Here is a 13,824-nt window from a genome sequence, read left to right on the forward strand (position 1 = left end):
CCCGATTCGATAGATTAGCTCTAGCTGTGGAGAGACTCCTTGAAAAGTCATGCAAAATTGTATAAAAAAAAAGAAGAAGAAAAATAGAAAAAAGAAAGAAAGAAAAATGGAAGAATTATCAAAAAAGTCATAAACTTATGCACTTTTACTAATTCAGTCATAATTTTTTTAATTATTGCCAATTGAGTATATCCGGTTAATTTTTGTAGGAATTTGCTAATGTGGATGCTAACCGTTCTATGTGACACATCAAATGCTAATGTGGAAATTTTTCAAATTTTTTCAATTTTTTTAATTTTTAATTTTTTCCTTCTTTTCTTATATTTATTGTGGTCGGCAAGGGTCGTCGAACCCTTGCTTGCTAATTAAGAGAGGACCATGGAGGGTTTGGCAACCCTCATAGGCCACAATAAATATAAGAAAAGAAGGAAAAAAATTAAAAATTAAAAAAAAAAAATTTATGTACGTTAGTATTAATAGTGTAAAGAATGATAACTATAGTCCACGCCAAAGCAACTTTTTGCTAAAATTAATTAGATAGACTCAATTGGTAAAATGTAAAAAATTTAAAATTTAATTAATATAATTTAAAATATTTATAATTGAATTGATAAAAATATAATATATTTAAATCTTTTTGGTAACTCGTACAAAAAAAAGAATCAGCACAAAGAAAAGGAGTTTTGATTTCACTCCCGCTCAAATGGCCAGGCCTCACTACAAATAAACGATCAACTGCTTTTTAAATATTGAAAGCTCTCCACCTGGAGCGACTGTGAGAGAAGGAGAGATCGACACCACCTTCGCCGCCGACAAAAATGGAGTTCCCATTTGGTCATCACACCCACCGAAACCACCAGAGAGGCGGCGATGGCGGCAGCAACGACTTCACCTTGGCCCTGCCTCCACCATCCGATGTGTACCACACTTCACACTCACCTCCCCCGTCTCTGCCTCAGGACGATTTCACCTCCAGTTACTCCTCCCCCTACCCGCCACCGCCTCAAAAATTTTCTCAAGGATCAAGTGAGTACTTGATAACTCTATAAAAATAGAGTTATTTTACCTATTTTATGCAACCATTAATGCAATATTTATGAGAAAATATTTGGATTTCCTTATGATTATTTGAATTTTTCTTGTTTATGCATAATAATGAGATATGGAGAGGATAAGGAAAATAATGTCAACTATCAGGAATTCAAATAAATAAAAAAAGCAATGGAAGATAGATATCAAATTATGAAATTTTGATTTTGTTCCCTAATGTTATCTGTAAGCGTTGGGAGATAGATATTTTGGATCTCCTATAAATAGGAGAACATGGAGAGAGAATTTTTTTTTATTAGATCGTTTTTCATTCTTCTGAGAGTTTTTCAAGTATTTTGAAGAGAAGATAAAAGTAGTGATAGAATTCTTGTCTTTTGATTTAAGATGCTGGGTTTGATCTATATTTTAATTTTTCCTTCTACTATGTTCTATTTTTTTTTTTTTTTTTTTTTTTTTTTGTTAGGACATAGCCTAACCATGATAATGTGAATTTCATGATTTTTATGTTTTATAATTAATTTTATTCATGTGAGTTATATATTATTGTGCTTAATGCTTCTGAGTGACTGGCCACCACTTGAATGATTTGATATATATGTTTGAAACTGAGTAGTGATAATATACAATTGCTTATTATAATATATAAATATGAATTAAACGTGGATAGAGATATACCGTGTTATTTGTGTAGCAAGTGATCGAAAAGACTTATTGTAAGTCGGGAATATTCATAAGTTTTTAATGCACTCATGTTTATTTTAATTCACATAGAGATATAGTGGATTAATAAGCTAAGTAGGTTTGCTATACCTAGAGATAGGATAGTAAATAGATTAGGAAATTTCACTATCACATGTTTGATATCGTTCTTATCCACAATAATCTAAAATTCATATCTAGTAATTATGATGAAATCGGATGTTTTAACATATTTATCTAATCGATTTACTGCATTTAATTTACAAATTTCGTTTTTAATTTATTCTTAATTATATTTTGATATGTTTAATAAATTTTAGAATTAGTCTATTTTAAGTATTTAATTGATTTATTAATTATCGATCTCCGTGGGAACGATACTTTTTTTCATCATTATATTACTTGTTTGACGTGCACTTGCGTTTAGGATTTTACAAACAATACTCCGAATGCCCGCCGCCGCCCCCACCGCCTGAGCCCGTAGCTCACGAGGTCGATGAGCTGAGAGAGACCCACCATTCTCCTCGCCTCCGTTTTCCTTCTTTCCTCCGTCGTTGCACCTGGCAACAGTCTGACTCTGGCCCCGCTGATGCTGCTTCCATCGGTGAAGCTTTCGGCTCTTATTTCGCCAACAAGCCCGCTTACAAAGTGTATTGCAAGACAGAACCCAAGTATTCTCTCCACTATATGGGACTCAAAAGTCATTCTTGCACCCTCTGACCCCAGTGATCATTATCAAGTATGTTGTTTTGCTTTGCTTTGCTAGTCACCCTCGAATCTTTTAGGTTCTGTTGAAATTTTTCAAGTTGATGGCTTTTTAATGGGTTTTCGTTTGATTTGCCTAATTTGAGCATTTCTGAGCTTGTTTGACAGTTTTGTTCGTTGTGTGAGTGATGGTCTTTTATTCTTTAATTCTTATAATGATGTGGATTGGCTTGTGTGATTTGATTTGTTCAGAAATGGTACTAGGATGAGAAGTTCAGCACCAGAGTTAAGGATGAAGAGGGTTCTCCCTGCTTTTCTCTGGTTAACATGGCCACTGGTGAGGCCATCAAGCACTCTGTTGGAGCCTCTCACCCGGTAAGTCCGTATCTCTAGATATTCAAAGTTGAAACCTCTGCAATTATAGGATATCTTTGTGAGCTGCAATTAAGATAGCAGAATGATCCATTTGCATAATCTGGGCTGTAGAGCAGAATAAAAGCTCGTGAGACTAGTCGTAAGCCAAGTATCACTTGTGTGCGAGTTATATTTCGGTGACCGTGATACTTTAGATCATAAGAACGTGGTCAATCTCATTGGTCAACAGCGCTGTCAAATTTGTTCTCCTTGCACGAGCAAAAGAAGATTGCGGTCTTACAATTGTTATCAGCTCCAATAGCCAGGAATCATGACTATGGGAGTTGCCTTTTATCGACTTGCATGACGAACTTTGGAAAGTCAGGCGTTGGTTTGCTCAAATTACTGGTCATTCCCTTGAGCTGCTGCGTAACTTCTGAATTATCATATTTCTGAACTTGCCTAGATTCTGTAACTTCACGAACTGAAGTGTGTCATTCTCTAATTACTTTAGTTTTTGAATGACAAACAAACTGAGGTTAGTGTCAAAAGGGCTCATTGTAAGCTATATCTGAACAATTGTTCATCTTTGGTTCGATTGTTGTTGCCATGATCCTCTGCTTTGGTTTCATTTTTTGATTGCTAACTGTTAGACTGGTTGTGGTTCCAAAAGAACTCTTCTCGTGGCCTAATTCCGTTTTTTGTTCTGGCTACCATTTTAGTACCTTTTTAACTGCCTTAAAAAGGTCGACCACACTCTAAAATATCTTTCATCTTTTGTGAAAAAGCTTGTTTGCACTGAGCCTTCACTTTCGTTTCCTCAACTTGACCTTCATCTCGACTTGTGTATTTTTTGAGCCAATCGTTGGGTTTGGTTCGGTTCAACTCCAAGAGGTTCCCACGATTTGTTCATACTGCATGCTTCCTCAACAGAAAATGGACAGAGCGTTGATATACATTTCGGATTAGGATATATACACCTTGTAATCATACATTATTGAGGGACAGACCCACTTTAAAGTCCAAGTAAGTAGGAACAGCTTAATTTAAGCCTCAGCTCTCTGAAAATATTGTTGGTATCAGAGCTGCAGATATTCGTCGGATCTCAGATTTGCACTTTCGGTAATCTGCAGGTGCAGCTGGTACCCTATAATCCAGAGCAGCTTGATGAATCTGTTCTGTGGACAGAGAGCAAGGACCTTGGCTATGGTTACAGAGCCGTAAGGATGGTTAACAATGTTCGCCTGAATCTGGATGCTTTTCACGGTGACAAGAAATCCGGAGGCGTCCATGATGGCACAACCATTGTGCTCTGGCAGTGGAATAAAGGAGATAACCAGAGATGGAAGATCACACCGTATCGCAGAGCAGAGGAATGACCAACCTTCTTGCGACTTGCCACTTGTTTCTTCGTCTTTCATTTCTGAACTATTCCATTTTGACGGTTGATGCAGAACAAAACATGGGGGCAGAGTTCCTGAATTTGGATGTTGCGTCTTACTTGCAGGATACGCGGTTTGGTGGAATGTTATGCTTCCGTGCGAGTTCGTGTAGTGATCTCGAATACTGCTTGTATCGCCATGTGTGATTAAGATTTGATTACTCCTGTGTATTACTTTGGCCTTGTAGATGAGTAATCCTCTGCACTAAGCTGTTTTAGATGTTGCTCGTGATAGGATCGGTATTTCGCCGACATCATACCGACCATCAGACTGAAAGGATCAGTATCAACCTCCATTTTGCCTTTTATCTTTCTCATCGGCACCCTTGATCTTCCCTTGACGAATAGCCTCCCGGATCGTTCGCCTAAAAACAATACAATTGGCTGTGTTATGACCCCATTAATGGTGTCACTTACGATATCTTTGGTTAGCCATTCCTTCGTTATCGGATGGTCTGACCTCCGGTTAATTTTGTGAGAGACCATCCTTTAAAAGTAAACAAGATATTTCATCCAATTTCGTTACATCGAATGAATATCTCTGAGTATCTTTTGCCGTAGCTCTAATGGTTTCTTTAACTCGGGCTTGTTTCAAGGCTTGACAAACATATGGTTTGTTGAGCATCATTTTGGCCATAATTGTTTTAATGGCCTCATCTTGGTCGATTTCATTGTAAGAATCATCTTTACCTTCAGCCAAAGCCACATTGTTTTATAATCTTTAAATGGCTTTTCATCCTTTTATTTTTGGAGATTCTCATATTTTGCTGCACTTGTTGTTAATGAAAACAAATCAGTGAACTTTTGGCCCTCAAGTCGATCTCTCAAGGAAAATGTCAAGCCATTTAACGGTAGGTCGGGAATTTCCTTTTTATTTAGAGAAACAATCATCGATTCCTTAATTTCTTGAATTTGAGCGTTGTATTGGTCTACCGTCTCATTATTACATTGTCTAATGCTGGCTAAATTTGATTTCGTCACCTTAAAGACCGTTCTGTAAAATTGGCCATGAAATCGACTTTGCATCTCATTCCAACTATGAACAGATTTTGCCAGTAAGCTGGCAAACCAAGTGAAGGCCGTCTATGACGATGACAAAGGAAATAGCCTTAATTTCATATGGCCATCTTCGCATCACCACATTATGTTGTAAATTTATTAATGTGTTCTATTTTTGACTAATCGTACTCACCAATGAACACGCCGTAGCAAAGTATTTTGTAATCCTTCAATTATTAGAGATTATCAACCCAATCAGGGTATGGTTTCTAATACATCGGCCTAGCAACTCCTCCATCGAGGTAGATGTGCCGCATCACCACTCCGGCAGTTTGTTGTGCTCTTAGGTATTCTCTACCTACCCACTTGCATTGGTTTCGTGTATAGGTACCCTCTTGTCAAAGGTCATGCACTCATCTCTATCAGGATCCTATGCCTATAAGAACTAACCATTCTACCCCTTGGCAGGGAGGGCAGCCTTGCCAAATAATCCATTAGCAATTGAGGTCGATATGGCACGTACTGTGCAATTTTGGTGGAATCACAAAGTCGATATTTATGACACGTTTGGTAACCATTCTGTTTCAAGAATAATATTTTTATTATATTCCCGAACGAGTTTCTGAGCATTTAAAAGTGTTTAATAATAGCCCAAAATTTCTAATTCTGGAATATAAATACATTTGGTAGGACTCTTAAAATTTCTAGCTCAAAATATTTTCTTTTAATTTTTTAATAATTTTATTACATTTTATCTTCTTTCCTTTTTTTTTTTTTCCTTTTCTCTTCTCTCCTACCTTTAGTTGTTGACCATGGCCAGTGACCAACCAAATGAGGGCCGACAACCTCTTTGTAATGTTGTTGACCCCCGGCAAGGCTCGACCTCATTGGGCCATTGCCAGGTCGACATTGCCCAACCAAGGCAAGGGCAACCTAATGATGACCTGGCAAGGCTCTAGGCGAGGTCAACCTTGCTCGAATTTGGTGAGGCCAAGCTTGCTTAGCTATTGGTGAGGTCGAGTTCGTGCCTGCTGGGCAAGGCTGGTAAAAGCTAAGCCTTGTAATGGCCAAGCAAGTCTTCGACGAGCTCATTGGACCTCGTTCAGCCTGGTCGCTGGCAATGGTGTGGTGATTGGCGAGCGATGGTGGCCAATGATTGACTGGGAGGAAGAGAAAAAAAAAAAGAAGGAAAAGAGAAAAGAAGAAAAAAATGAGTTGGTTTGATTCTAAAGTTATTCTCGAGAATAAAAAAATAATTTTTTTCTATTATTTGATTTTGTTTCAAATCTATTCCCGAAAAAATAAAAAATTTATCAAAAAATTATATTATTTTTTATTTTAAAAAATAAAAGAATAAAATCGGATATTATTTAATCGGTTGGTAGACAAACCATCAATCGATTCGCTGTTCCACCAAGTGGTGGAATAAGATTATGGCCTAGCATTATCCCCATTAAATGCTGGCCTTACTGGCCTTTGATTTTCAATATTCGCCTAAGGTTTTAATTGTCCCGGTATAAAGCCCATCTTTTTGCTCATGGTCCACTTATACCTTCCCCAAGTTGCAATCCGAGTCTCTTTTGCATCGCAAAGAGAAATCGACAGTAGAGCACGTGGACCATCCCTCGTCAAAAGATCTCTTATCTAAAACTTAAACGTTAATTATAAATATCGTACGTTTCATTTATGACTCGAGACATTATTGCTTTTCATAATGTCTTTAGCTCATCGAATTAAAATTAGCCTTTCGGATCAAATAAACTACAGCCGTTGATCTCATGGGATTCGTACACATCGATACATTGATATGAAGGGAGAAATTCCTGTGCTTAGCTTTTGCAAATCCCAAAAAGGTGAAAAAAAGGGGAAAAGAAAAGAAAAAAGGAAAAAGAATCTGCACAAAGAAAGAGGACGTTACTCATCCCTTCGGACAGTCAGGCCTCAACCTCAGATCAAACGATCAACTGCTGTTCAGACATCAAAAAGCTCTCCCACTTTGATCGACAGATCGACACCGACCCCGACGGAAATGGAGTACCCGTCCGGTCATCACTCCCACCGACACCACCGGAGAGACGACGACGACGACGACGGCGGATCTCCACGAAACCGGCCCTTCCCGCCGCCCGGATCCGCCCTCCCGCCCGACTTCTACGGCCAGCCTCCTCCTCCCCGCCCGCCCTTCTACGGCGGCGGCCGCGACGACGACTTCGGCCCGCCCCCGCCTCCGCGGTCCAACGTGTACCACACCTCGCACTCGGCTCCCCCGCCCGATTACCCTCCGCCCGGGGACGATTTCGCCTCCGGTTATCCTCCACCGCCTCAGAGGTTTTTTCAAGGATCGGCCGAGTACTCCGATTACGCCGCCGCCGCCGCCGCCGTCGGCGACCGTCGAGCACGTGGCTCACAAGGTCGATGAGCCGAGCGAGACCGGCCACCATTCTTACCGCCCCCATCTGCCTTCTTTCCTCCATCATCACACCCAGCACCAGTCTGAATATGATCCCGCCGATGCTGCTGATGCTTCCGGTGGCGGAACTCTCGGCTCTTATTTCGCCAACAAGCCCACATACAAAGTTTACTGCAAGGCCGAGCCCAATTATTCTCTCACCATTAGGGACTCAAAAGTCATTCTTGCACCCTCCGACTCCAGCGATCCTTATCAAGTATGTTGTTTTGCTTTGCCTTTCGCCTGTCACCCTCGAATCTTGGTCTTTGGTTCTGTTGGATACTTTCAAGTTGATGGCTTTTTCATGTGGGTTTGGTTTGATCTACCTAATTTGAGCGTTTCTGAGCTTGTCTGAGTGTTGTTTGTCAGCTTTGTTCGTTATGTGAGTGATGTTTTTTATTCTTCAATTCTTTTAATGATGTGGAGTGGCTTGTATGATTTGATTGCTTCAGAAATGGTACAAGGATGAGAAGTTCAGCACCAGAGTTAAGGATGAAGACGGGTTTCCCTGCTTTTCTCTGGTTAACAAGGCCACTGGTGAGGCCATCAAGCACTCTGTCGGAGCCTCTCACCCAGTAAGTTTTTCTCTCTAGATATTCAAATCCGAAACCTCTGCAATTATAGGATATCTGTGCGAGCTGCAATTAGAATAGGAAAAATGATCTATTGGGCTGTAGAGTAGAAGAAAAGCTTGTGAGACTAGTCATAAGCCAACTATCATTTGCGTGCGAGTTATATCTCAGTGACCATGATACTTTAGCTCATCCAAACGTGGTCAATCTCATTGGTCAACAAAGCTCTCAAGTTTGTTCTCCTTGGGCAAGCAAAAGAAGATTGCGGTCTTACAATTATTATTGGCTCCAATAGCTGGGAATCATGACTATGGGTGTTGCCTTGTATCAACTTGCATGATGAACTTTGGAAATTTAGGCGTTAATTTTGATCAAATTACTAGTCATTCGCTTTAGCTGCTGTGTGATTTCCAAATTATAATTTTTCTGAACTTGTCATTGTCTAAGTTTCCCTAGAATTTGAATGTCATTGAAACTGAGGTTAGTCTCAAAATGGCTCATTGTATGCTAAACAGTTGTTTATCTTCTGTTCAATTGTTATCGCAATGATCCTCTGCTTTGGTTCAATTCTCAGCGACTAATTGTTAGACTGGTTGTGGTTCTGAAAGAATTCTTCTTGTGGCATAATTCCATTTTTTCTTCTGGCTATCATCTTAGTACCTTTTTTACTGCCTGATCATTGTCTTGCGTTTTTGCCTTTATGAGTGCTAACTTGGACACTACTGAAAAGGCCGACCGCACTCTAAAGTTGGCAATATCTTTCAGCTTTTGTGTAAAAGCTTGTTTGCACTGAGTGTTCACTTTCGTCGCCTCAACCTGGGCTTCATCTCGACATGTTTTTTTGAGCCAATTGCAGTTTGGTTCAACTATTAGAGGTTCCCAAGATTTGTTTATACTGCATGCTTCCTCACCAGAAGATGGACAAAGGGTTGATATATATTTGGATTAGGATATATGCACATTGTAACTAGACCTTAGTGAGGGGCAGAGCCACTTTGAAGTCCAATAAACCGCTTAACTTAAGCCTTAGTTAGCTCTCTAAATAATGTCGGTATCAGAGCTGCAGATTTTTGTCAGATCTAAGATCTGCAATTTTGGTAATCTGCAGGTGCAGCTGGTATCCTATAATCCAGAGCAGCTTGATGCATCTGTTCTGTGGACAGCGGGCAAGGTCCTAGACGATGGTTACAGAACCGTTAGGATGGTTAACAACGTTCGCCTGAATCTGGATGCTTTTCATGCTGACGCAAAATCCGGAGGCGTCCATGATGGCACAACTATTGTGCTCTGGCAGTGGAACAAAGGAGATAATCAGAGATGGAAGATCACCCCATACTGTAAGTTTCTTAGATGCAGAGGAGAGGAATAACCTTCTTGCGACTTGCCACTTGTTTCTTTGTCTTTCATTTCTGAACTATACCCTTTGATGGTTGATGCAGAATACACGGGGGAAGAGTACCTGAATTTGGAGGTTGCGTCTTATTTGCAGGATATGCAGTTTGGTGGATTGTTGTGCTTCCATGTGAGTTTGTGTTGTGATCTCGGATATTGGTTGTATCTCCATGTGTGATTAAGACTTGACTACTTTTGCGTATTACTTTCACTTTGGATGTTATAGTGTTATCATTCTGTGTGTTATTACTCCGCAGACTATATACATGCTTTGTGAATTAGTAATCCTCTGCATTAAGCTGTTTTAGATGTTGCTCGTGAAGATAGATATACTAAGTGATGTAGTCCTACGAGTGCGAGAAGAGCATGCTCTCATGCTTCCATGTGCTGCTGCACCACAAAGCGGCATGCCGAAGCAACAAATATGACGAGCAGCAGTTGAATTTTACAGCTGCTGCCAGTTTCTGTGAAATTGATCATGTTGAGCGTTTTCTCAGCTGACTCGTGGAATCATATGTAGCTTCTTCTCAACAGAAGCACATTCGGCCTCGAGGAATCGGCTTTCTGCAAAAAAAGAAAAAGCTTGTCAATTCAAGTAAGCTTATTTTCATCCTTCTAAGCATGTCACTGCTTTGGGATTAAAATTACCTTCTGCAGCTCCTCATCTGCTGTTGCAAAGCGCAACGCAAAAAGTTCTCACACCCTTCAATTTGCACATACTGATGCATAGAAGACAATAATGGATAGATCGAAGAACGAGCATGAGCGTATGAAAGAAAGTGCACTAACTAATCAGAGTACGTATACAAACGAAAGGGATAGGGAAAACCTCTCCGGAGTTCCTTTTAGCCATTTCTTGATGCGGGACGTGCCATAAATGTGGCCAATAACGGCATCGACTACGCATCTAATTCCACACCAATAGTACCTTTCGAGTGATCTGAGTTCTGGTACAGTGGAAAGAGCAGAGGATGGGAAAACATACAGATGCGATGATCGTCATCGTTGGTCCAAGCGTTCGCACATATAGAGCAAAAGACACCGTAGGTCTCGCCCCGATTGCACTAGCTGACCTTAGAATCATTGCCACGGGCGACCCCAGATCCACCTAAAGAACACACATGTTAATCCTTCCGTTCTTGTTCTTCTTCGTTGAATCACGCTTGAGCAGAAGCCGAGGCATCTTTGCTTTCGCCGGCAACGTCAATGTACTCCACACAGTCCTGGTCATCTTCGGTTTCGTCATTGGAGTCATCTCCTCCTCCTCCTCCTCCTTCGTCTTTGGGGTCAGTTGCTTCATCGACAGTGTACAGACACTGGAGGTTCGGCGGTCGAAGGAACTCCCCGTAACTTTCATCAGTCGCTTCATCTCTTGGGCCTACAATATCTTTGCCAAATCGCATTTGAGCATATTGTCGTCTTTCTTTTTCTCCTCCTTCTTCATCTTCAAGGTCTGCTGCTCCATCGACAACGTTGGAAGTCTGGCAGTTGGAGGAACTCCCTATAACTTTCCTCAATGGCTCCATCTTTTGGGTCTGCAATGTCCTTTCCGAATCGCACTTGAGCAGAAGCCGAGGCATCCACGTCATCGTCTTCTTCTACTCCTCCTCTTTCTTCATCTTCGGTCTATGCTTCTCCACGACAGCATGCTGACGTTGGCGGAGCTCTAGCCGTGAGGAACTCCCTCTTAACTCTTGCCAATGATTTCATCTATTAGGCCTGCTATGGGCCCATTTGGTTCGGCTTTTGGGAATGCATTTGCCAAAATGCAAATACTTGGGGGCTTTAGAAATGCAAATATCGTTTGGTAAAATTTGTATTTGTAAATGACTTTTATTAAATTAAAAAAAAATTATATTTTCTTTTTTGAAGTCCGGCCAGACCGCCGGATCCGGCGGACGGATGGCCGGATCTCAGTCGCTCGGGGTCGCGTGACCCGGGCGACGGCCGCCGAGGTCGCGCGACCCGGGCGACGGCCGGGTCTCCCGGGTCGCGCGATTCGGGCGACAACCGCCCGGGTCGCGCGACCGGGCGTCGCCCGAGGTTCGGCGACGGCGGGGGACCCTTGGTCAAGGCGGTCGCGGCGCATTACGGCGGCGTGCGCGACCCCTTGGCCGGCGGTCGTCGGCCTCCGGTCGGCTTTGCTCAGGTGAAGATGAACAGTGGAAGTTGCATTTCGAAAATGCAACTTCCCAATGGACCTCTCCCCCTCCATTCCCCCAAAGCCCTTTCAACCCCATTGGAGATGCACCGCATCTCCCAAAGCCTCCAAAAAATGAACCAAACACCACAAAGATTTGGCCACCCGTGGGGCTTTAACCCAAACGCTTTCCAAATGCCCAACCAAACAGGGCCTATGTCTTCGCCGAATCGCGCTTCAGCAAAAGCCAAGGCATCTTTGATGGATTCTTTGTACGGGGAATACAAAGCATGGAGAGCAAAAGCCTGTGGGAGAGATTAACTTTACAGCAGGGCCATTTTTTCTGTGATTTTATCGGTTTGACATAGACCATTACTAGTCTGAGCCCTCTTGCCGTAAACAAAATATTTAGCTACTACAATCCTACACTGGAGTATGTCGAACTACTTCATCTGAAAATTTGGAAATATTTCTATCTTGGTGGGAAAGACAAATATTTATCTGGGAGCTAAGGAGGCTGTCGGGGGAAGATAGCCAAAAAATAAGCATATGGGCTTCGGATAAGTAGCTCCAATGTTGTGAACGAGGGGCCTAATGAAAAGGTTCAAACTGTTCTTCGTCAATTTTTAGCCCTTTAAATTTAATTGGCCTAAACATCAAGAGTTCTAGTACTAATTGCCAAGTTCTATACTATTTCGGGAGGACCCGCATCCAACTTTCTTGCTGGATTTTGGCCTGCCGTATCATAAAAGTAATCGAGAATTTTGCATTATATCAGCAATTGAAAAGGACAAATGGTGGAATATGTATGTAGAGCACTCCAATACTGTCGGTCCATTTGATTTCAAGTTTCTCTACTCTCTGCGTTTGGCCGGCGGTTTGAAAGTCGACGTATGGTGTGATGTCTTTATGTCAAGTGAACTCCACAAAGCATGCATCGGGCAAAATCATCATCATGTTCTCGGACTTGCCTCCCCCGATATTTATTTATTTTTATTTTTTGTTACCGGGGAACTGCCGTATAGCTAGCAGCCGACGGTATAAACTCGGGACGACTCGTAGGGACCCACTTCCCACGAGCTGTAGGTGAGTCATACAATGGGGGCGAGAAGTTTCGAATCTCTTCCCCGGTTGAGGGGCACCGCGGAATGGGTCTCCCAGTATTTATTGTTCCGAACTAAAACCTATCTTTTGCTCATTGTCCACTTTTCCCTTCCCAAGTTGCATAAGAAACCAGAAAAAAGGTCATCTGAGCCTCGTCGTATCCAAGAGACATTGACGGACAGCACGTGGCCGACCACCAATCCTCGTCGGGATCGCTCACGCAAGTCGAAATATGCTCAGAGCCCTCGGGCATCTTACACTTCATGTTGACTATGACAAGTACGTGCCTCGTTTCTGATTGGAAAGATTTTTTTTTGCTTTTAATAATGTCTCTTTGCTTACATGGGGAAAAGATTGACTTGTCCTCTACGCCAGATCCAAGAGTTGGTCCCAAATGTAAAGAAATTAATGGGACTCGACCAGGCTATAACAACACACTTTATTTTTTAATTGAATTGCTTGACAAGTTCGTCGATCATCAATTTTCCAGGGGTAAAGTTTAAGTACATGACAATTGATTATCTCGAAACATGTATATAAGTTGAAGATTAAGTAAAGAAGGATCCATTGGTCAAGAGTAACAATAGCTATTAGCTAAGGATCAGGGGATAGTTAGAAATTGGCCTTAGAGAATGCACAAATCAAGACAGCTAGAGATTTTTATTGAAAAATAGTGAAATTCATAATGAAACCGTTCATTTAAAAGTACGGGAAGAATCAAGAAAAATGCATAAATAGAAGCACGACTTTTCAAATTTCGACTATGAAAACATGAAAATGCAAATATCATTCCTAAAAGATCGATCTTGATTGATTTTGCTCGAGTGTGAAGTTGAATTATGATAGAAATTAGATTTCTTGGTTTAAATACTTGTCTTTGACTATAAAAGCTTTCCATTTGTATTTTATGTGTCTTTTA

The 13,824-nt window shown here is 41.3% G+C and overlaps 1 protein-coding gene and 1 pseudogene across 1 annotated transcript; both read left to right on the forward strand.

Annotated features, from left to right (window-relative positions):
* Nucleotides 1-818: 818 nt before the first annotated feature.
* LOC104414096 lies at nucleotides 819-4,552 on the forward strand (annotated as a pseudogene).
* A 2,613-nt stretch (nucleotides 4,553-7,165) lies between these two features.
* LOC104442612 (ricin B-like lectin EULS3) lies at nucleotides 7,166-9,970 on the forward strand. Its single transcript, XM_010056019.3, is given in 5 exon segments — nucleotides 7,166-7,608; nucleotides 7,610-7,914; nucleotides 8,150-8,272; nucleotides 9,378-9,606; nucleotides 9,709-9,970. Coding segments are annotated over 5 exon segments (990 nt in total). The 5' UTR covers nucleotides 7,166-7,277; the 3' UTR covers nucleotides 9,711-9,970.
* Nucleotides 9,971-13,824: the final 3,854 nt, after the last annotated feature.

This window comes from Eucalyptus grandis, chromosome 1, assembly GCF_016545825.1.
Source record: "Eucalyptus grandis isolate ANBG69807.140 chromosome 1, ASM1654582v1, whole genome shotgun sequence".
In the NCBI taxonomy this organism is placed as follows: Eukaryota; Viridiplantae; Streptophyta; class Magnoliopsida; order Myrtales; family Myrtaceae; genus Eucalyptus; species Eucalyptus grandis.